The 22,187-nt window shown below is 44.4% G+C and overlaps 1 protein-coding gene across 1 annotated transcript in view; it reads right to left on the bottom strand.

The window, feature by feature from the left end:
- LOC135552849 (BCAS3 microtubule associated cell migration factor-like) overlaps positions 1-22,187 on the bottom strand; it is a 350,870-nt gene that overhangs the window by 284,169 nt on the left and 44,514 nt on the right. Inside the window, 1 exon segment of the mRNA XM_064984756.1 lies at positions 14,562-14,655. Within this exon segment, the coding sequence (XP_064840828.1) occupies positions 14,562-14,655 (94 nt within the window).

Here is a 22,187-nt window from a genome sequence, read left to right on the forward strand (position 1 = left end):
ACTGGGCAGACTTATTTAGCTGTTAATAAAACCTTTGAACCGTGCAGAACTCGACAATCCCTTCAAAGCGGGACATATCAGCCCCACCATGCCGGTACACAAACAAACCACCCAATAAAAACACACCAGCTATCGTTTGTCACTGCCGTAAAACGCTTGCTTATCCCTCACATTATAATTTGTTCTCTAGTCGCAACCATACCCTTATAACTATGTCTTCTTTCTAGGGACTGGGAGGTGTGTGTGTGTGTTTGTCCTAACACACAACCACAGCCTAGCTCGTGTGTAACCTCCGATGACAGGCCCATTAATTTGATTTGAAGTTTGTCAAGCTGCAGAAAGTATAGGCCTGTACTGTAAACAACACACTCAACAAACCACACCAGAACAAACCCAGGTCTAAACGCAGATCGCAGTCAGCCCAGGACAGAGCCTCACAGAGACTTTATATTTCTACCAAAAACATAAAAGTGCCATAACTCAAAACGTCCGCCCTTTAGCTCAAACTGAAAAGTGTGTGACCAGAGAAATGGCGCTGCCTCCGAACCCAAAGCCTCACAGCCATAATTTGACAGGAGAATAATTAGTGATTTTCCTTCGCTGTGTCTTTTCTGTGGAGGTTGCAATAAGTTGGCAATTAGTAGGTCTTTATTGGGTGGCATGTCAAATGTAAAAAAAGGAGGATGGAATGACACGAGATGAAAAGAATCCAGCAACACATGCAAGAGGGATGAAGAAGAAAGACACCACCAAAAAGGAATGTAGGCTAGATGAAGGGGAAAGGGGGATAGCTAGTCAGATGTCCAACTGAATGTATTCAACTAAAATGTGTCTTCCGCATTTAACCCAACCCCTCTGAATCAGAGAGGTGCGGGGGGCTGCCTTTATCCACGTCTTCGGGACACTGCTTTCAGACCTCACAGATTGCTTTCCAAATGGCATCCTATTTCCTAGATAGTGCCCAGTGAATAGGGGGCCATTTAGGATGAAACCAGTTTCCACCTTTATCCAACAGCAGAGGTGAGTAGAAGAAGAGACGTAGAGTAAGACTGATGGAGGGAGTCGAAAAGAAGAAGTCAAAGAGGGGGACATTGGAAGGAAAGAAAAGAAAAACAGAAAACTAGAGCAGGCAAGGCATTAGACGGTGGTTTAGCTATTCATGCTGTATCAGAAGTGAAGACCAAACCAAAGCTGGAAGCTCAGGGCCTTGGCCATAAACTAAACCCACGCCCCAAATGAGGTGCCAAGCCACAAGAACCCTTTGCGTCAACTGGGAATACATGGAAAAGAAGGACCCTTCTAATTATAGAGTCTGCAAACGGAAGCGTAGGGTGATTAGGAGTTAAGGCGCTGTGCTCTGTTTATCTGGGAGCTTCCCCTCTCCCTCAGCCAGCCACCCTCTACTTCCTCCCCCCTTTCTTTCTTCTTCTCACTCCATGGCCCAAGCCGCCCAGCGAGTCTCCCTCCCTCCCTCCCTGGCTCGTCACGGGCTTTGACAGATGAGGCTTGGCGAGGCTGGCCAGGACATGACTTCTTGCTGATGGTACACTCTGCACTCCAAAAGGCACCCGGTCGGAGTGGAAGGGCCCAGGGTTGGGGCTTTTGTGGCCTTGTTGAAATACAGGCCCTCGCCGAGAGGCGTCAGTCGGTTAGGCCAAGGGAAGCACAAATTAAAAAGCAGCGTTCCTGGTCGGCGGTGTGAGAGCCGCCCGCTGCAGCTGCAAACCTGAAGCTGTCGGAGCTCCATTTGACACGTCCTATTTATAAACACCTCAACCTCCCCATTCTCTGGGGCATCAGTTTTATTTACAACGCTCTTTATGAAAATGGGCTGGCTTTCCTGGAACACCCAAACCGACTGGTTGGAGAGAGAACCTCTAATTTGCCATGTGTGAGACATGAGTCTGTGTGAAGGCCCGCTGCCTGGCTGAGAGTAGACGAGCGAGCGGGTGATAAAATAATTCACATAAATATAATCTCTCTCCCTCTATTGAAAGAAGGACTGTGCACCAAAACCTCTCCTTGTGTTTTGCTGCAGCCTTTGTCACGTCTCAAAACGTATAAACAGAAAACATCTGCTCAATCCCATTAATAGTGCAAGGATATTTCATTTCCAAAGTGGCTGGGACTTTTTTATCTGGACAAAAGCAGATGAGGAGAGAGGAGGGAGACGAAGGGAGGGCAGTCAGTGATGAGGTCTCCCACTTGGCAGCACAAAGTGCCGCAACAAAACTAGTCCCCTCTCTAATTAACAACACTTGGCTCCAAAACCTTTGAAAAAGTGGAAATGTCAAATTCTAACCATATGTAGTTCGAAAACATTAAGAGGACACTGGGGAATTTGCTGTAGGAGACACATACACTTATGAGCAAATGAGCACAACATGCATCACACAGAATGTCTTCAGGGCTGGCTGTGGGGCTGGTGATGAGACTGCCAGGCAGTGTATGGATGTGCGCGTTTCTCTGTGTACAGTGTGTGTGTGTGTACTGTATGTGTGTGAGACTAAGTGCGTATACAGGATGCGTGTGGTGTGTCAGTTAATGACCGTGTGTGGGTTTTTCGGTGTACTGTATGTGTGTACTGTGTGCCCGTGTGTGTGGCGGCCTCTCTCGGCTGCATCCGTGCTGGGCTTTTCAAGGTGTTTATGATAGCGGTGGAAAACACACAGGGGTGCAGTAAAAACTAAAGTGGGCCCCGGCATGACAGATTGACATCAAAGCTGCACATTCAGACCAGACCGGCCAGAACTCACTGGGTCTTGAGGCCAGCCTCCCTTACAGCCTTCCCTCCATTTCGGTCTCTACCTCTCTCCTTCCTTCCCTCTCCCCCTCACATCAAGATAACCAGGATAGGGGGTGGAGCGGGGTGGGAGGCTAATACCCAATGGGTCTCCATGCGGTCAATAAGTTGTTCATGTTATGCAGGTGAAAAGTAACATCTTTTGAAGCTTAAGTCAAGTGGCTCCTTTTTTTAATGAACTCTTTCACTGAGCCTGTTGCTGTTCATGTTGTAGTGAGTGGCACAGGGCCTAGCATTGTAACTGGGCTATGAATCACACTAAAGCTGGATGGAGGAATGAAGAAAAAAAGGGTTGGAGGGATTGGCTGAGTGTCTCGAAATGAAACGTTGTCTATGCCCTCCCTGACCACTGGCCGCTGGAATGACCAGTGCAGATTCCATCAGGCCGACGGGCATGGTGAAGGAACATACCCTGGCTTAGCCCTGGCTCTCACTACCACCACTGGCGATTCCTCACAGTATTATGTGGTCGGGTAAGGAGCGTTAGTTGTGCTGAGTACCAGGAAGGAGCATGGATTGTGTTCCAGTTGGCACCCAACGTAGTGCAATACTCTGACCAGAGCCCTGGGAACGAAATTGGAAAAAGGGGAGGAGAGGGTATTGGTTCGCTGATTTTAAAGCTCTGATAGAAGATACTATTGTTGACCATTGTGACTGTTTTTAATGTAGCTATTGTATTGTGCTCGTGTTGTTTGTACCCGCGGACTACTTCCTGCCGACCTCTTGCAAAGTCTAACCTTATGGGTCCTTTCCTGGTTAAATAAAGGGTAAATAAATAAAAATAAAATAGTGCACTATATAGAGAATAGGGTGCCATTTGAGACGCACACATAGAGTGTAGCACTATGCCATAGAGCCACAGACCAGAGGAGAGCAGACCAGAGGAGAGCAGACCAGAGGAGAGCAGACCAGAGGAGAGCAGACCAGAGGAGAGCAGACCAGAGGAGAGCAGACCAGAGGAGAGCAGACCAGAGGAGAGTAGAGCAGACCAGAGGAGAGCAGACCAGACCAGAGTAGAGCAGAGTAGAGCAGACCAAAGCAGAGTAGAGCAGACCAGAGTAGAGCAGAGTAGAGCAGAGTAGAGCAGACCAGAGTAGAGTAGAGCAGACCAGAGTAGAGCAGACCAGAGTAGAGCAGACCAGACCAGAGTAGAGCAGAGTAGAGCAGACCAGAGGAGAGCAGACCAGACCAGAGTAGAGCAGACCAGAGTAGAGTAGAGCAGACCAGAGTAGAGCAGACCAGAGTAGAGCAGACCAGAGGAGAGCAGACCAGACCAGAGTAGACCAGAGTAGAGCAGACCAGACCAGAGTAGAGCAGAGTAGAGCAGACCAGAGGAGAGCAGACCAGAGTAGAGTAGACCAGAGTAGAGCAGACCAGACCAGAGTAGAGCAGAGTAGAGCAGACCAGAGGAGAGCAGACCAGAGTAGAGTAGAGCAGACCAGAGTAGAGCAGACCAGAGTAGAGCAGAGCAGAGTAGAGCAGACCAGAGTAGACCAGAGTAGAGTAGACCAGAGTAGAGTAGAGTAGAGCAGAGTAGAGCAGACCAGAGTAGAGTAGAGCAGACCAGAGTAGAGCAGACCAGAGCAGACCAGAGTAGAGCAGACCAGAGCAGAGTAGAGTAGACCAGAGTAGAGTAGACCAGAGGAGACCAGAGTAGACCAGACCAGAGCAGAGCAGACCAGAGGAGAGCAGACCAGACCAGAGTAGAGCAGACCAGAGCAGACCAGAGTAGAGCAGACCAGAGCAGAGTAGAGTAGACCAGAGTAGAGTAGACCAGAGGAGACCAGAGGAGAGCAGAGTAGACCAGACCAGAGCAGAGCAGAGCAGACCAGAGGAGAGCAGACCAGACCAGAGTAGAGCAGACCAGAGTAGAGTAGAGCAGACCAGAGTAGAGCAGACCAGAGTAGAGCAGAGTAGAGCAGACCAGAGTAGAGCAGACCAGAGTAGAGCAGACCAGAGTAGAGCAGACCAGAGTAGAGCAGAGTAGAGCAGACCAGAGTAGAGCAGACCAGAGTAGAGCAGAGTAGACCAGAGTAGAGCAGACCAGAGTAGAGCAGACCAGACCAGAGTAGAGTAGACCAGAGAAGACCAGAGCTGAGTAGACCAGAGCAGAGCAGACCAGAGCAGAGTAGACCAGAGCAGAGTAGACCAGAGCAGAGTGCTACACTGCTGCGGCCGCTCTGGCTTGGACTGAATTCTCCAACACTCTTAACTCCCTAAACCACATCCACAATCCAACCGAGGAGTGAAGGAGTGAGGGAGAGATGGAGGGGTAGAAAAAAAGTTATGGTTCATTTGATCTACAGTGGAGTGAAACTGAGGAGTGTTTTTCTATCTGCTTCCCAGCCAGACCACCAGTGAGCTAAGCAGCTCTCCCTCGCTCTCAGATATTAATAGATTGAAAATGGCTGACTAACCATCGCCAACAGGCAGCAATTAGCTTAATATTAAGATGGTTGACTCTTTCTTTCTTTACAAGGTGAAACCTGCCGCTTTCAAGTAATGCTGACTCACTTACAGAGGGAGGAGTGTTCCGCCCGCAGTCAAGTTCATGAAGCGTGGCGGGGGCAGAAGTGAGATATTGGAGTTAGTCTGGTCCCAATGGGCCCTAGTCAAAAGTAGGGCACTATATAGGGAGCCATTGGAGCAGAATCCTTATACAGCACCTTTAGTCAACCTGTTCAGCTAAGAGAACTCAAACAAAATCCACTGCCACTATTATGGAACGTTATACAGTAGGGAGAAGAAGTAATTGATACACTGCCGATTTTGCAGGTTTTCCTACTTACAAAGCATGTAGGTCTGTAATTTTTATCATAGGTACACTTCAACTGTGAGAGACGGAATCTAAAACAAAAATCCAGAAAATCACATTGTATGAAGTAATTAATTTGCATTTTATTGCATGACATACATATTTGATACATCAGAAAAGCAGAACTTAATATTTGGTACAGAAACCTTTGTTTGCAATTACAGAGATCATACGTTTCCTGTAGTTCTTGACCAGCTTTGCACACACTGCAGCAGGGATTTTGGCCCACTCCTCCATACAGACCTTCTCCAGATCCTTCAAGTTTTGGGGCTGTCGCTGAGCAATACAAACTTTCAGTTCGCTCCAAAGATGTTCTATTGGGTTCAGGTCTGGAAACTGGCTAGGCCACTCCAGGACCTTAAGATGCTTCTTACGGAGCCATTCCTTAGTTGCCCTGGCTGTGTGTTTCGGGTCGTTGTCATGCTGGAAGACCCAGCCACGACCCATCTTCAATGCTTTTACTGAGGGAAGGAGGTTGTTGGCCAAGATCTCGCGATACATGGCCCCATCCATCCTTCCCTCAATACGATGCAGTAGTCCTGTCCCCTTTACAGAAAAGCATCCCCAAAGACTGATGTTTCCACCCATGACGGCGTAGTGTGTTACTAATGGTTTTCTTTGAGACTGTGGTCCCAGATCTCTTCAAGTCATTGCCCAGGTCCTGCCGTGTAGCCCCAGACCGAGGGTGATTGACCGTCATCTTGAACTTCTTCCATTTTCTAATAATTGCGCCAACAGTTGTTGCCTTCTCACCAAGCTGCTTGCCTATTGTCCTGTAGCCCATCCCAGCCTTGTGCAGGTCTACAATTTTAGCCCTGATGTCCTTACACAGCTCTCTGGTCTTGGCCATTGTGGAGAGGTTGGAGTCTGTTTGTGGACAGGTGTCTTTTATACAGGTAACGAGTTCAAACAGGTGCAGTTAATACAGGTAATGAGTGGAGAACAGGAGGGCTTCTTAAAGAAAAACTAACAGGTCTGTGAGAGCCAGAATTCTTACTGGTTGGTAGGTGATCAAATACTTATGTCATGCAATAAAATACAAATTAATTACTTAAAAATCATACAATGTGATTTTCTGGATTTTTGTTTTAGATTCTGTCTTTCACAGTTAAAGTGTACCTATGATAAAAAATTACAGACCTCTACATGCTTTGTAAGTGGGAAAACCTGCAAAATCGGCAGTGCATCAAATACTTGTTCTCCCCACTGTGTGTGTGTGTGTGTGTGTGTGTGTGTGTGTGTGTGTGTGTGTGTGTGTGTGTATCACACTTTCCTCCACAAAGGAAGAGAAGTTAGCCCCTTCTGTTAGTCAATGCGCTGAATGTACAGTAAATTCAAACATTCTAAAACCATGGTTAGGGTATGGAACATTTACATCTTTGTACTTCCCTTCTCCAAATGAAGAGAAGTTAGCGCATTCTATCTACCACAAACACGAAACATTCTTAAATCCATCGTGACTAAACCTCACTTCATGGTGCATTAATAACCCTATGGTCCCTGGTCAAAAGTAGTGCACTCTCTCGGGAATAGGGTGTCATTCGGGACACAGGTTTGTTATTGTATTGCTGCCTCTGTCTGAGTTTTCCGTCATAATAGGCAAACAGATAAAACACATTCTCCCAGCAGCTTAGAGGCCAGGCTATAACAGCAGCCTTTTGTTGTCATGTTTAAAAGCCCCCAAACAAATTGGTCAGACTCAGAGCACAATCTGCAGATAAAGAAAGGGGGACTGTGGAGGGAGGGAAGGAGAGAGAGGACAGATGAAAAGCTTTAATCAGTTTCTCTGAAAACAGAGAGTGGGCTGTAATCTCTAACCTCCATTTAAAAGTTGTCTTTTAGTGTTTCTGTTAACTAATGAATCCCCTCAAACATTCGCCGCCGCAGATAAGATTTCACGCTGCTCTGTGCTGCCTGCCGTTGACGGAAGGGGGATTGGAGGAGAGGTACAAGGAGAGGCTCTTTGAACAATGTGTGTGTGTGTTTAATGGATCTTGTGAACACAGTACCAAATGCAGTATGTCTACAAAGTGGACTTCAATTCTGTGAAAAATAAAGCCCCAAATCAAATCAGAGGAACAGATCAGAACCCGCCCCATACTATAACAACTTACAGACAGCGTTGCGTGTTGTCGTGTGTGTGGGTTGTGGATGACTCAACAGCAGAGCCTGAGGTGTCTGGATTGTGTGGGGTGGGGGGTTTGGGGATTTGGAGTGGAGGCGTGGTCTGATTTGGGCTTAAGTTTCCACTGAGACCTTGCAAACAGTCGATCAGTCTCGGGCCAGCCCTCGCTCTCTTCCTCTCCCCCGCTCTCTCTCTCTATTCCTCCTCCTATCTCTATTTCTCTCCTCTCACTCCCCTTTCTTTCGCTCTCCCTCTTTCCTCTGATCTCCTTTTGGTTTTACAGCCCAGGTCTGAGGCCTTGACTTCCCAAGACAGTGCCACTGCTTTTTACCACCAAGTATGGAAACACCATAAAAACAGCCACAGGCAGGCAGGCAGTGGTGGCTTTACAGAGTCTTGGACAAACAGTAGGAGAGCGTCAGCGAGGCCGACGTCCAACTGGCCACGGAGATGACTGCACTAAAGGGAGACCTAGCATAGGTCGGGTAGCTCTGCAAATTCATCAGGCACTTAAGACTACACTGTAAACACACACACTAGACACTGACCACTGCACACACCGTACAGACATACTACATGCACTCTGTACGCAAGAGCAGAGCACAATTCATCGTTACAGCTATGTATCCAATTTCAGTAGCCTTTCATTACAGTACTGTAGAAGACCTCTTCAAACCAAAACTGACCCAGGAAGGAGTGTGCAGCTATATCATTTTTTTTACGAGCCAAAAGCTGAAAGCACAATACCTTGCTAGCAGGCTGGCTGCAGTTGGACAGACACAGTGGGAACTCCACAATAGATCTCTAGAATAGACAAAATCATTACCCTGGGAAATTTGAACAGCTAAAAACTGAGTGAGGGATATAAAAGTAGAGGAAAACAAAGAGAAAGGGAGAGTGATGAGAGAGAGAAAGGAAGAGAATAGATAGATTATGACAGAGCTCGCTGGGGAAAAATCTATAGATCATCAGCTTTACCTAAGGAGGACAGCGGCGCTTTACTAAAGCCATGATTTCCAGGGCGTGGCATGGGCAGGTGTGTGTGTGTGTGGGGTGGGGGGGCAGGAAAGGCCCCAACGACTGGCAGACTCCATGGGGGTTTAATCCTCTGTGATTGGTCCATGGTGGACGGACAGACCTGCTACTGGGTAAAACAAGAGATTCTGAGAACTCTGGGACATGGTGCTAAAAAGCACAAACACGGATTTGGATGGCACACACACGCAAATGTCACATGTACACACACGCATGCACACGCACTCACACACAGCTGCACATCTTGCTAAATGAGTGTGAAAATAAAGTGAAAACACCACTTCACATAACACGAAGATACAACCACGAGGGGAGTGGTAATTGCTTGCTGTGTGTGAAGACAGCTCATTGCAGGCTAAATGAGTGAGCTGGGGGTGTAGGCTGTATCTTCGGGATGTCTCCCTCGTGTTCAGCATGTGTGGTGTGGGTAAGCTGGGAGTTGGGGTGAAGGCCTGACTCTTTCACACATCAAGGAGTTATGGCACCACAGTGACCCTTCTTCATCATGACACATCTGCTTGGCACTTTCCATGTTTCTATCATCAATTCGCCAGGCTATTCATTATGATGCTGTGTTACTAAACATGGGCTGGGCTTTAGCGGGCTATGGTAGTGGGGCTGGAGATGAGATCTAGCCTCGTTTACCAAGACTTTGTAGATATTTAAGAGGTGTGAGGTTAGTTAGGCGAGTGAATGTTTGTAGAATAGTAACATTGTTTTTTAGGTTCAGTGTGTGTCGTCGTGTGTGTGTCTCTTTAAGAGCGGTTGTGAGGTTGAGCTCCTGTAAATGAGCGAGCAGCGCTGAACTAATCTTCCATGGAGAAACAGATTCCAAGATTCTTATCAGTGGCGTGATTGAGAGGAATTACAAACAGTGAGCGAGAGAGAGCGAGTGTCTCTCCTGTCCAACCACCTAATCATACACTGCATACAGCCTTACACACTTTAATCAAACCACCCTCCACACAAACTGTTTCACAGGCCCTACCGTTAAAACAATGTGTCTCTGACCTTGAGCATCTCAGCTAATAATCAAGTCAAGATGATGTGAAGTGCGAGGGGTAAGAGGTGAAGGAGAGAGATTGTAGTGAATAAAACAGCTCACAGCTGGTAAAGGGTGTGTGTGTGAGCGTGTAGCTTCACAACTGCCTTCAACAGAGCAGCATCCTATCCTCTAATTACACCACTAGGAATAGAACCTCTGAACGCCACACAGCCAGGACAGGGTGCCAGACCAGTCACCCCATAACCACTCTGCTGTCTGTGTAGTCACTCCAACATACACAAGCAGTTCTATGGGGTTTGTTGCGTCATGCTACTTGGGTAGGACTTGTTGGACTTTCCAGGACCAGTCACTAAGCTGTCGAGTCATAGCATTGTTTCATACTGACTCTGGTGGTTTTTGGGGTTGACTTGACCACTGTTAGAAGGAGCCATGGTACGCAAGGCCCTACGGTAGATTGAGACATTTTCGTCCTTTTCTTCTCTCTTCATTTTGCTCTGTCTCTCTGTGCAGTTAATTCAGGACAAACAGACTGCGAGTCACCCAATCAAGACCAAGGGACTCGCCTTGCTCTCTGTTACTCTAAAGCAGGCGGCTTGAGAGACCAACGTGGCAGTTGTTTTGATCATGAGGCTTAATGATGAAAGGCTCCTAAATTACAGCATCGAAGTGGGGAGGACTATGCAGCTACTCCACACACACTAACCCACTCACCCTTTGCTTGCTAAGGGGAAAAAAGAGAAAGAAACGTGGCTCTTGGTGGTACTTTTCGGGGTTCCCCGACACTGTCATATTTCAACACTCTGAAGGTCTTTCAGACTTGGGCAGGCATAAATGAGGTGGCAACGCACCCATGTGGTGATTTGGCAGTAAAGTTAACAGAAGGGGGGGATGCTTGAAGTGAACATTTGGGACACAGCCATTGTGTATACTCCGTGTGTTACACTTGACAGTACAATGAAAGGTGGTCACGGTTGCCGGCTGGACGCTGTGCGGTTGGCCAGCGTGGCGGCACCCTGCTCCTGGTAAATTCGGCTCCACACACACACACAAACACGCAGGCACGCACGCACATATAGAGTAAAGGTCGACTGAGTCAACTCTAGGTCGTCAAGGTAAACCAACGGCGCCCCCTACAGATTGGACCGGTCATGCAGGCCAGGGAAAGAGGACTTGTTCTGTAATTGCCAAACAACAGCTCTGCTAAACCTCCAAGTAACAGTCCTTCTAGATTAAATGTGGCATTTACCTGCTTGGAGAGCACGCTCTGTACGTGAAGGTGATGTGCCGTGTCAGAGTGAACGTGCGTTTGTGTGAGCGTATCTGTGACTCGAGTGCATGTGAAGACCTAAAACATCATCTGTACAAGAGTGTGTGTTGGGGATATATTGTCACACACATTGTCAATGGGTGCATGGGTTAGTCTGTGTTTGTAAGCAAATGATTGAGGATGTGTATGTGTACAAAGGTATACATTTAGTTCATGTATAAAGGTGGTGAATGTTTGTTACAAAAAAGTGTGTGTGTTATAAATGTGACTATGTTTTCTGGGAGGTGCATTCTAGCCTGGTCAGAAGCAGAGGCATGTGAAGGATTCCTACCAAAGACTGGAGGTCACAGTAAGCACCATCACTCAGCAGCTACTTTATTAGCTGCTCCTCCACACACACACGGCGCTGTGTGGTGCCTTTATTTCCGAGGGGGAACAATCCATAAAAGGGGGAAGACGCCAGTGCAAAATCATTTGGTGTAGAGTGAGGCCAGGAAGCATCCACGGCACTCTGGGTAAAACTGAACCACACGCACACACACTCTCTCTCCTTAAAGGGATACTACGGGATTTTGGCAATGAAGCCAAAGTCACATGAACTCATGGATACCACTTGTAAGTCTCTGCATCTAGTATTAAAGAAGTTAGAGGTAGTTTTGTGAGCCAATGCCAACTAGCATTAGCGCAATGAATGGAAGTCTACGGTATCTGCTAGCATACAAGCAGTTAAAAGAATTCCAGTTAGCAATTGAGTTAATGCTTGTTAGCAACTTCCTTCAAACTGCATGAAGAGAAATAAAAATGGTATCCACGAGTTCATCTGACTCTGGGGAAGAACTGATTTGGTCTTAAGTTTCCACTTTATTTAACTAGGCAAGTCAGTTAAGAACTAATTATTATTCTCAATGACGGCCTCAGAACAGTGGGAGAACTGCCTTGTTCAGGGGAAGAAAGACACACACACACACACACACACACACATACACACATACACACATACCTATATTTATTATTTACCTTGTCAGCTCGGGGATTCGATCTTGCAACCTTTCGGTTACTAGTCCAACACTATAACCACTAGACTACCTGCCACCAAACATAGCCAGCACTGCCATCATCCTCTTTTACCACTTCACCAAATATTTTCCAAATATTACTTTTATGGCCCTCACTTCTCTTCATTTTCAACTCTCCTCAATCGGCTTTTGTCTTATTGAATTAAACTTCGACAATGGCCTTTTTGCCTCTGTAGATTGATGTTAACTTTCTTTGCCGTTCCCAAAAGCATTATCTGCCAATTGGCGCATGTATAGTTAAACCCTAAAGGCTTTAGCCTTATGCACTAATACCAGATAGGTCATTATTACTTTCATTACTTTAGGCTGTCTCCTCCCCTTCATCTACACTGATTGAAGTGGATTTAACAAGTGATATCAATAAGGGATCTTAGCTTTCACCTGGATTCACTTAGTCTTTGGCATTCAAGCCAGTTCAATCTTCATTTCATCAGACCAGAGAATCTTGTTTCTCATGGTCTGAGAGTCTTTAGGTGCCTTTTGGCAAACTCAAAGCGGGCTGTCATGTGACTTTTTCTGAGGAGAGGCTTCTGTCTGGTCACTCAACCATAAAGGCCTGAATGGTGGAGTGCTGCAGAGATGGGATAAACTTCCAGAAGGACAACCATCTCCACAGAGGAACTCTGGAGCTCTGTCAGAGTGACTATCAGGTTCTTGGTCACATCCCTGATCAAGGCCCTTCTCCCCTGATTGCTCAGTTTAGCCGGGCGGCCAGCTCTAGGAAGAGTCTGGGTGGTTCCAAACTTCTTCCATTGTGTTCTTGGGGACCTTCAATACTTTAGAAATGTTTTGGTACCCTTCCCCAGATCTGTGCCTCGACACAATCTTGTCTCTGAGCTCTACGGAAAATTCCTTTGAGCTCATGGCTATGTTTTTGCACTGACATGCACTGTCAACCTTATATAGACAGGTGTGTGCCTTTCCAAATCATGTCCAATTAATTTAAATTTACCACAGGTGGACTCCAAGTTGTAGAAACATCTCAAGGATGATCAATGGAAACAGGATGCACCGGAGGTCAATTTCGAGTCTCATAGCAAAGGGTCTGAATAATTATATAAATAAGGTATCTGTTTTTAATACATTTGCAAACACTTCAAAAAAACTGTTTTTGTTTTGACATTATGGGGTATTGTGTGTGTAGATTGCTGAAGATTTAAAAAAAAAAAATATTTAATCCATTTTAGAATAAGGTTGTAACGTAGGGAAATGTGGAGAAGGTCAAGGGGTCTAAATACTTTCCGAAGGCACTGTATGTCATGGAAAGAGCAGGTGCTCCTAATGTTTTGTACACTCAATGTATATTTCCACACTATGAGGTTGGAATAATACCCTTTTATTGTGTAAGAGCTGTTTGAAAAGACTGCTTTAAATTTCAGCCCGTTTTGGTGGGATGGAGTTTGTCTGTATGGTGACATCACTATGTGGTAAATTAGTTAATAGACCAATAAGACCGAGTTCCATACCTCTCTGCCAATAACAGCTAATTTTCAGTCTCCCAGACATTTCTAGCAAAAGTCTTGCTTTAGAAATTGCCCTTTGCTTAGAAGCTATTTAGGATTATTTTTGGCCATTTTAATTGTTACCCAAAAATGATTTGTATTGAGAAAAAAATAATCTGCATTGGACCTTTAAGGCTGCATTGTGTTTTCAACGTCTGAAAGCCCTTGTGACACAGGTGAGTGTGTTAGATTAATTTTTGGGCCATGATCCCAGTGACTACTGACTCACTAACGCCTCTTAACTAACCTCTCTTCCGTTGTGAGGAGAGCAACGTAACTCAACACCTCACACACCTAAGGCTGTCCACCGGGTGTCGGACCGACATCAAGGCCTGACTGAGTGAGTGTGATCACAGAAACACAAAGGGAGTGCCCCGGTGTGTGACTTCACATATCAATGCATGGTTGTCACTCTCCCACAGTGGGATGAAGTGCCATTGTCACTGCAGGGCCTGCTTGATCAAGCCACTTCTATTGTGTGTTGACTGCAGGTGAGTGCATGCACCCTCAGGCACAGGCCCCACTGACTACCGTTCTAACACAGACGCATACATCCCCACTTCATAGGCCCTTTCTGCCACACCCTGGAGCCCCACAGAGGAGGTTAAGACTGGGACACAACCTGGAGCCCCACAGAAGAGGTTAAGACCGGGACAGTGAGGTTGTGTCCCCTTCATCTGGGTTCACACTTAACAACAAAGAACTCCTCATCCCTCAACTCACTTTCTTCACGACGGATTGATTGCCAAAACTTGCCTTCAAATTCAGATTAGCATTCTTTACATCCAAAATAAATACTTTTGGTGTGTATGCCTGTGCGTGTGCGTGTGTGTGTGTGTGTGTGTGTGTGTGTGTGTGTGTGTGTGTGTGTGTGTGTGTGTGTGTGTGTGTGTGTGTGTGTGTGTGTGTGTTGCAGAGAGCCATCTCCTTACCGCTGGGGTTGAATTCCATGCAGGATATGGGTTTGTCATGGGCTGGGAAGTGGGCCACCACTCCCTCTCCATCTGAGTCCTCACTCACCAGGACCTGTAACACACACACAAAATAATTTACACAGAGCGGGACCAAATTCCAACACATAGACTTCTTTTGCATCTTGCTGTAAAATAATGGAAAACGAATATGTTACCATCCCATTGGTAAAGACCATTGCCCCCTTGTGGATGTAATTAGCAATAATGCCAATAAACACCAGAGAGATGCTTGGAATGGCAAGTCATTCAGCAGCAAGAAAGAGAACACTCTCTATCACTCTTTCTATACTGTCACCGCAGCACTATGCCGGTCATCTGTCTCCATGTGCTGCATGAAAACTAAGACGGCTGACAAGAGGCTGATCTCAGACCAGTAGCTAAGCTCTAAGTCCTCCGACTGTGCAACAAAAAAAAATCACAGTGCTGCTGAGTAGGAGTCTGTTCTCAGGCCAGGGACTTTGTGTGTGTAAACGTTTCTGGTCTTGAACAGATTATAACTAAGCTCAGACATAAGGCCAGAGAAAGAGTGAGAGAGAGAAGGGAGAGATGGGGGAGAGAGAAAGAGCAAGCAAAAGGGAGCGAGAAAGAGCAGGTCGGTCTCAAAGTGATAAATCTGGTCTAGTGTTGCATTAAGGAGCTGGGAGCAGTGCTGCATTCGAATTAATATGAGCCAGTCCAAACACAAAAACAACCACTGAGCTCAACTGAACCCTTTATTTCAGACTGGACTGGAGGGAGAGAAGAAAGGAGGGAAAGAGAAGTACAAGGAAAAGGGGTGACATAAGCCAGACCCCTTTTATTACATCAGAGGCACAATGTTGTTCTGTGAGGGAATCCTGCTGAAGCCCTTTGAAAAGGAGAATTAGTGTCGGGGGCTACCTCTGGAGAGTAAACCTATTATACAGGAGGAATGTGTGTGTGTAAAGAGGGGTCACTACTTCCAATGAAAGAGTCAACAAATTAATAGTTTGAGTTGAGAGATGTGGCAAGAAAGCAACGCAAAACCTGTATAACACACAGCTATACGCTGAAGTCACACAGAAATCCCCCTTCTTTCCCTCCCTCCTCTCTCTCACCCCCTCTTCTCTCCCTCTTTCTCCTAACTGTGTTTATGTGCAGTGTAGGGTTACTGTAAAATTGCTGGTGACACAGTGCAGACCTGCACATGAGGAACGTAGCCCCGGTCTGGAGGAGCCCTCGGGAGACTGGGATGCGCACGCACACACACAGTGTTGTGTGGTCATAGTTTAGGAATTCAATGATTCTTCCACTGCACTACAATAAAAGGCATGGTATGGATTTATAGTAACCTTATGCCCCTTATACATAGCGGCTATAACCAACAATAGGGTGAGCATTACACAGACCCCCTTTCACTAAGGGAGCTAGGAAGAGAGGAATGTGCCAGAAATAGAGGACGGAGTACAAGCATCTTGTGAGGTTACTGGTGATGATTAGCAGTGCATTCATTAAGTCTCCCCATGGCTTAAAAAAGCTGGCGCTGTGGCGAAGGCCGAGCTGGGAAAATATGAGTGAGCAAGCAAAATAAATCCCACCTTAGGCCCTGAGGTACTGTCAGGTACGTGTGTGGGGTGTGCTGGTGGGCTCCTGTGTTCGCTCTAGCAGAGGATAAAAAAGGTTTACGGAGGTCAGAAAGGACAAGAAAAAGGAGGGAAGAGAGGATAGAGAATGTGTTCTGATTGAACCTGTGTGTGTAAACAGGCCTTGTATGTGAGAAGTGTAAACATGTAAGGCTGTTGCTCAGTAAATGTGACACTCTATTAAAGATACTGTACAAGGAAACGGACACCTGGGAACGTTTTCTGGTTACCCACAACGCATCAGTAAAAAACACTTCTAACTCTGATGAGAGAATGTCTAGAGACAGAGTTCAGTTTGGTGCAAACAAAGAACAGCTGTGCTGGTGGGAGATTATAATACCTCAATGGATCGTAAAGGAATTCACACTACAAACTATCACCCTCATGCTCTTAAGGAAATCACAAATGTCATGGATATATTGGAACCAGTGAATATATGAAGGATTAAATACCCTGACCTAGTGAGATATACATGGCGGAGGCTCAATCAAGCCAGTCGTCTTTACTACTTTCTTGTGTCATTCTCGTTGGCACCAAAAGTTTAAAAAAAGTGTTGATAGGGGACAGAACGCGGTCGGACCATCAGATAATTGGCATATACATTACGCTTAATTAACTTCCACGTGGGCGAGGATATTGGAAATTGAATCAAACCCTAACGGATGACAAAACCAAGGAACAAGGACAGAGGATTTTAACTGAATTTTTCCGACAACATAGGTACAGCAGATCCCCTCATTGTATGGAACACTTAAATGTTTAGGTCAAAAGAGTCCATATTAACAAAGGAAATACACCTTCTAACAGAACAGATAGATACCAATAAAACTGTTTTTCACAGTACGACTGGAGTTTATAAATAAATGCCTACATTTTGGAGGATCTCTTATGAAATGGGTTAAAGTCATGTATAGTAACCCTAGGTGTAAAATAGTAACCAATGGCTACTTCTCAGAAAGTTGTAAACTGTCAAGAGGAGGAAAACGTGTATAATATTACATATTGGATCATAAAAATACAACATTTACATTACCATGTAGTTTACCAATAAAATGGTCTGATGGTGATGTGGACATACTCGGTACACATATCCTGAAAGAAATACATGATCTCACTCCAATAAATGTAAATAGAAACTTAGCAAATATAGAGTAGATCTTGCTCCCATGGAAAGGAAAATACCCGTCTATTTTTATACAAATTACCCTGATTAACTCTTCAGTCTCATCCCAGTTGACCTATTTGCTTATGGTCGTGCCTACACCTAGCAAACCGTTATTTGAATTATAATAAACGTCAAGCCAGACAAAATTAAACAGGCCTATTTATATAACGAATATGAATTTGGACGGCAGAAATCATTAAATATTAAAGCATTAGACCTCTCACTATAGGCTTCAACAACATGTAACAAAAGTTACTTAAATCCAAACTAGTTCTCTAGCAAATGAAAAAGAATGTTGCGCCCCATTTTCAAGAATGTACCCTTTCCCTTTATTCAGATTACAACTTCGCACTTTCAATATTTGAAAAGGAAATCTCCCAAAATATCACGATTGTTAAAAAACAAGCCATAGAAAGTTGGTTGCAATTTCAATTTAATCCACAAGAAGAAAAACCAGAACAAATAATACAACAAACAGTGGTTAAACTCAAAAATACTAATAGATTAAAAAAAATTAAAAAAGTATTCAAAAACGAATTAGTTCTATTTATTATATAATTTACAAATATTATACTGGTGGAGTTGTCACACATGCAGCTAAGAAAAATATATGGAAATGTATGCTCTACTCAAACTTATAACCAACTAATTGCAGCATTACTTCAAAAATGGAAGAGCAAAGTGTTAGAGGGAAAAAGTAGGGAACTTGTCTGTCGGCATTAAAGACCATCATTGGTTAAAGAAAAGGTTGATAGTTTCAGTTATTGGTCCAAAAAAATGACAGCTATATGGATACATATAGATTGCGAAATAGTTGGGAAGATATTTGATGTACCGATTCCATGGCACATGGTTTATGAACTGATATGCAAAATGGCGCCGGATTTCAAAACTTCAAATATTTAAATTGAATTATTATACGAAATTCTTGAAAAACCAATACAATGGTATACATATGGAGGGTTAAAAACCTATGCAGATTTTGCTGTGAAGAGAAAGAATAATTAAATCATTTGTTTTGGTACTGTCCATATGTAGCTTGTTTGTGGTCACGGGTCCAGGAATGGCTGAAAAATTGCAACATTTACCTGGAGATAATGGTAGAATTGGCTAAATAAATTATCCTACAATGAGTCTTGACGGCTAGCAATACTGGGTGATTTTAAAAGTCATAGGCAATAATATAATAATAGTTTTAGCAAAAAATATATGTTTTTACATTACAATCTGTAGAAATTATGAGAATAGAAAAGGTTCAGAACTTCTGTGAAACATAACAGCACAAGTTAAAATATATGGCAAATAGAAATCCCACTATGGATGGTGTTAAGAGATAGATGGGAGGGGTTGAATGGAGCTGAAGGTTGGGAATAATTACAACTAATAACAGGATAACGAATGTAAAACATACTGGGTCTGTAAAACATATATACAGTTGAAGTTGGGAGTTTACATACATCTTAGCCAAATACATTTAAACTCCGTTTTTCACAATTCCTGATATTTAATCCTAGTAAATATTCCCTGTCTTTGGTCAGTTAGGATCACCACTTTATTCTAAGAATGTGAAATGTCAGAATAATAGTAGAGAGAATTATTTATTTCAGCTTTTATTTCTTTCATCACATTCCCAGTGGGTCAGAAGTTTACATACACTAAATTAGTATTTGGCAGCATTGCCTTTAAATTATTTAACTTGGGTCAAATGTGTTGGGTAGCCTTCCACAAGCTTCCCACAATAAGTTGGCTGAATTTTGCCCATTCCTCCTGGCAGAGCTGGTGTAACTGAGTCAGGTTTGTAGTCCTCCTTGCTCGCACACACTTTTTCAGTTCTGCCCACAAATTTTCTATGGGATTGATGTCAGGGCTCTGTGATGGCCGCCTCTCCAATACCTTGACCCTGTTGTCCTTAAGCCATTTTGCCACAACTTTGGAAGTATGCCTGGTGTCATTGTCCATTTTGAAGACCCATTCGCGACCAAGCTTCAACTTCCTGACTGATGTCTTGAGATGTTGCTTCAATATATCCACATAATTTTCCTACCTCATGATGCCATCCACTTTGTGAGGTGCACCAGTCCCTCCTGCAGCAAAGCACCCCCACAACATGATGCTGCCACCCCGTGCTTCACGGTTGGGATGGTGTTTTTTGGCTTGCAAGCCTCCCCCTTTTTCCTCCAAACATAATGATGGTTATTATGGCGAAACAGTTCTATTTCTGTTTCATCAGACCAGAGGACATTTCTCCAAAAAGTATGATCTTTGTCCCCATGTGCAGTTGCAAACCGTAGACTGGCTTTTTAATGGCGGTTTTGGAGTGGCTTCTTCCTTGCTGAGCGGCCTTTCAGGTTAGATCGATATAGGGACTCGTTTTACTGTGGATTTTGATACGTTTGTACCGGTTTCCTCCAGCATCTTTACAAGGTCCTTTGCTGTTGTTCTGGGATTGATCTGTACTTATCGCACCTAAGTACGTTCATCTGGGGGGACAAAATGGCACCATAGAGAGACTATTTCGGCGAGCTCTCGTGGCATTCGTAAATTTATATTTTTACATTAATCTCCTAGCTTGAAAAGGTGGTAGAATTGGCTAAATAAATTATCCTACAATGAGTCTTGACGGCTATTTCTCAAAAATCTCAGACAACATGCCCAACAGAACTACTAAGAACTCTACCAAAACCACCATCCCTGTAGAAGTGCATGAGGAGCTAGCTAACGTTAGCGAAGCTAACACTGTTGTGGATCCAGGCACAATGGACCTGGTGATTCAAAAGATGACGGATAACATTACTAAAGTGATCGATGTTAAGATAAGAACGGTCTTGGAAGCAATAGCAGGCCATTCAGCTGAACTACAGAGGGTTGTCAAACGTGTTGATGAGGCGGAAGGAAGAATTGCCACAGTGGAAACTTCAACTACATCTATGGACACTAAGATAAAAGCACTTGAGAAACAGGTGTGCGAAATGGCGGAGAACAATTGACGACTTGGATAATCGAGGACGCAGATGCAATATTCGTGTTGTGGGACTCCTGGAAAATTCTGAAGGGACACGTTCAGTAAAAAAAATTGAGGAATGGATCCCTGGCTAACTACAAATGGACACTAAGGCTGGTCTTGTGAAGCTGGACAGTGCCCATCGCTCTCACCGATACCCGGTCCCAACCAGCGCCCACGGCCAGTGGTTATAAAGTTCCACAATTTCACCGACAAGCAGTGCGTCATGGATGCGGCTAGAAACATCAGCTCTGATGGTAGTCAACATAAAAGGTCCAAAGGTCTCATTCTTCAATGATTATTCCACAGCGGTTGTACGAAGACGCAAAGCGTTTGATGAGGTGAAGGCTTGACTCAAGAGAATGAAGATGGACTACGCACTGCTGTACCCGGTCACATTGAAGATTATGGTCAACGGATCGCCTAAAAAAACTACACACCTGAAGAGGCTGCCACTCCGCAGCATTGGATAACTTTTTTTTATTCGAATCTGATCATGAAACAGTGGTGTGAGTTCTCACGTACTCCGGTTCAGTAATATTCGTATCGTATTATTTTTCTTAACTGCCGCTATAGCTCAGGCTGAGATATGTGTTAATCTATATTGGTGCCCAGGCTTGGTTTTAGGTGGAAGAGCCTCAATCTTCTTCTATTCTATTGATTTTCATTTCCATAGAAATAAAGGATGAGGCTATTGAGTGGCAATGCAGACTAAAGAGTCTACATTGGAAAGTTGAAATCCCCTGCATGTTAGCTAGTGGGAAAACCCCCTTTTGGATCTTTACATGTTTCATTTTTGGGTTTAGTATAGTTCAAGTTCAGGGTTCATATCGTTTGTTTATGCTCGGTGAGATAGAGAGTTCAACACATGGAAAAAGGTACCACCCCACTTTTACAGTTGGATTCAGGCTGGATATTGAATGGTCAAAGTGCAATGGCAGGTAACAGACTGCGTGTATGTACATGGAACATTAGAGGGAGTCATAACCCCGTTAAAAGAAAGAAGGTACTGGTTATTTGAAAAAATAAAATATTGATATTGCCCTGTTGCAAGAAACTCATTTGGATGATAAGGAGCATCAAATTACAACAAGGGGGGTTTACTCAAGTATTTGTCTCATAATTTACATCCAGAAGTAGAGGTGTAGCAATTCTTGTGAAAAAGAACTTACCACTTAAGGTCTTGAATTGTGTGAAAGATCAATTTGGTCGCTTTGTTATAATTAAATGGTACTTTACAAGGGCAGAACATTTCCATAATGAATATTTACTTCCCCCCCTGCCCACCCCCTGATTTCCTCACTAAGGTATTTCTAGACTTTTCAGAATTAAACTCAGACACTGCAGTGGTTGGAGGATATTTTAATTGTTTGTTGAACCCCCTTATTGATAAGTTTCCCAGCGGTATAGATTCACTCTCTCCTCAAGCTATATGAACATGGCAATAAGCCAGAAAAGTACTTGGCGTACCTAGCTAAAAAGAGAGCTGACTCACAGTCAATTGCTACTATTACCGATTCTGATGGCAATCATTTATATGAAAATACATTGATAAATGACTCATTTAAGACATTTTATGCAAATCTTTATGCCTCAGAACTGCCAAATGATGCACCCAAATTAATGGAGAACTTATTTTCTAAGATTGTTCTTCGGAGATAGTAGGAAGCTCAGAGGTCTCTCCTTAATGTCCCTATTACAGAGGAAGAGATAATGTTTGTGATTAAGAATCTGCAAAAAATGGTAAGGACCCAGGACCAGACGGGTTTTGTAGTGAGTTCTATAAAAGAGTTCCATGGCCTGATCCTTGAGCCATT

The sequence above is a fragment of the Oncorhynchus masou genome, chromosome 13, assembly GCF_036934945.1.
Source record: "Oncorhynchus masou masou isolate Uvic2021 chromosome 13, UVic_Omas_1.1, whole genome shotgun sequence".
Classification (NCBI taxonomy): Eukaryota; Metazoa; Chordata; class Actinopteri; order Salmoniformes; family Salmonidae; genus Oncorhynchus; species Oncorhynchus masou.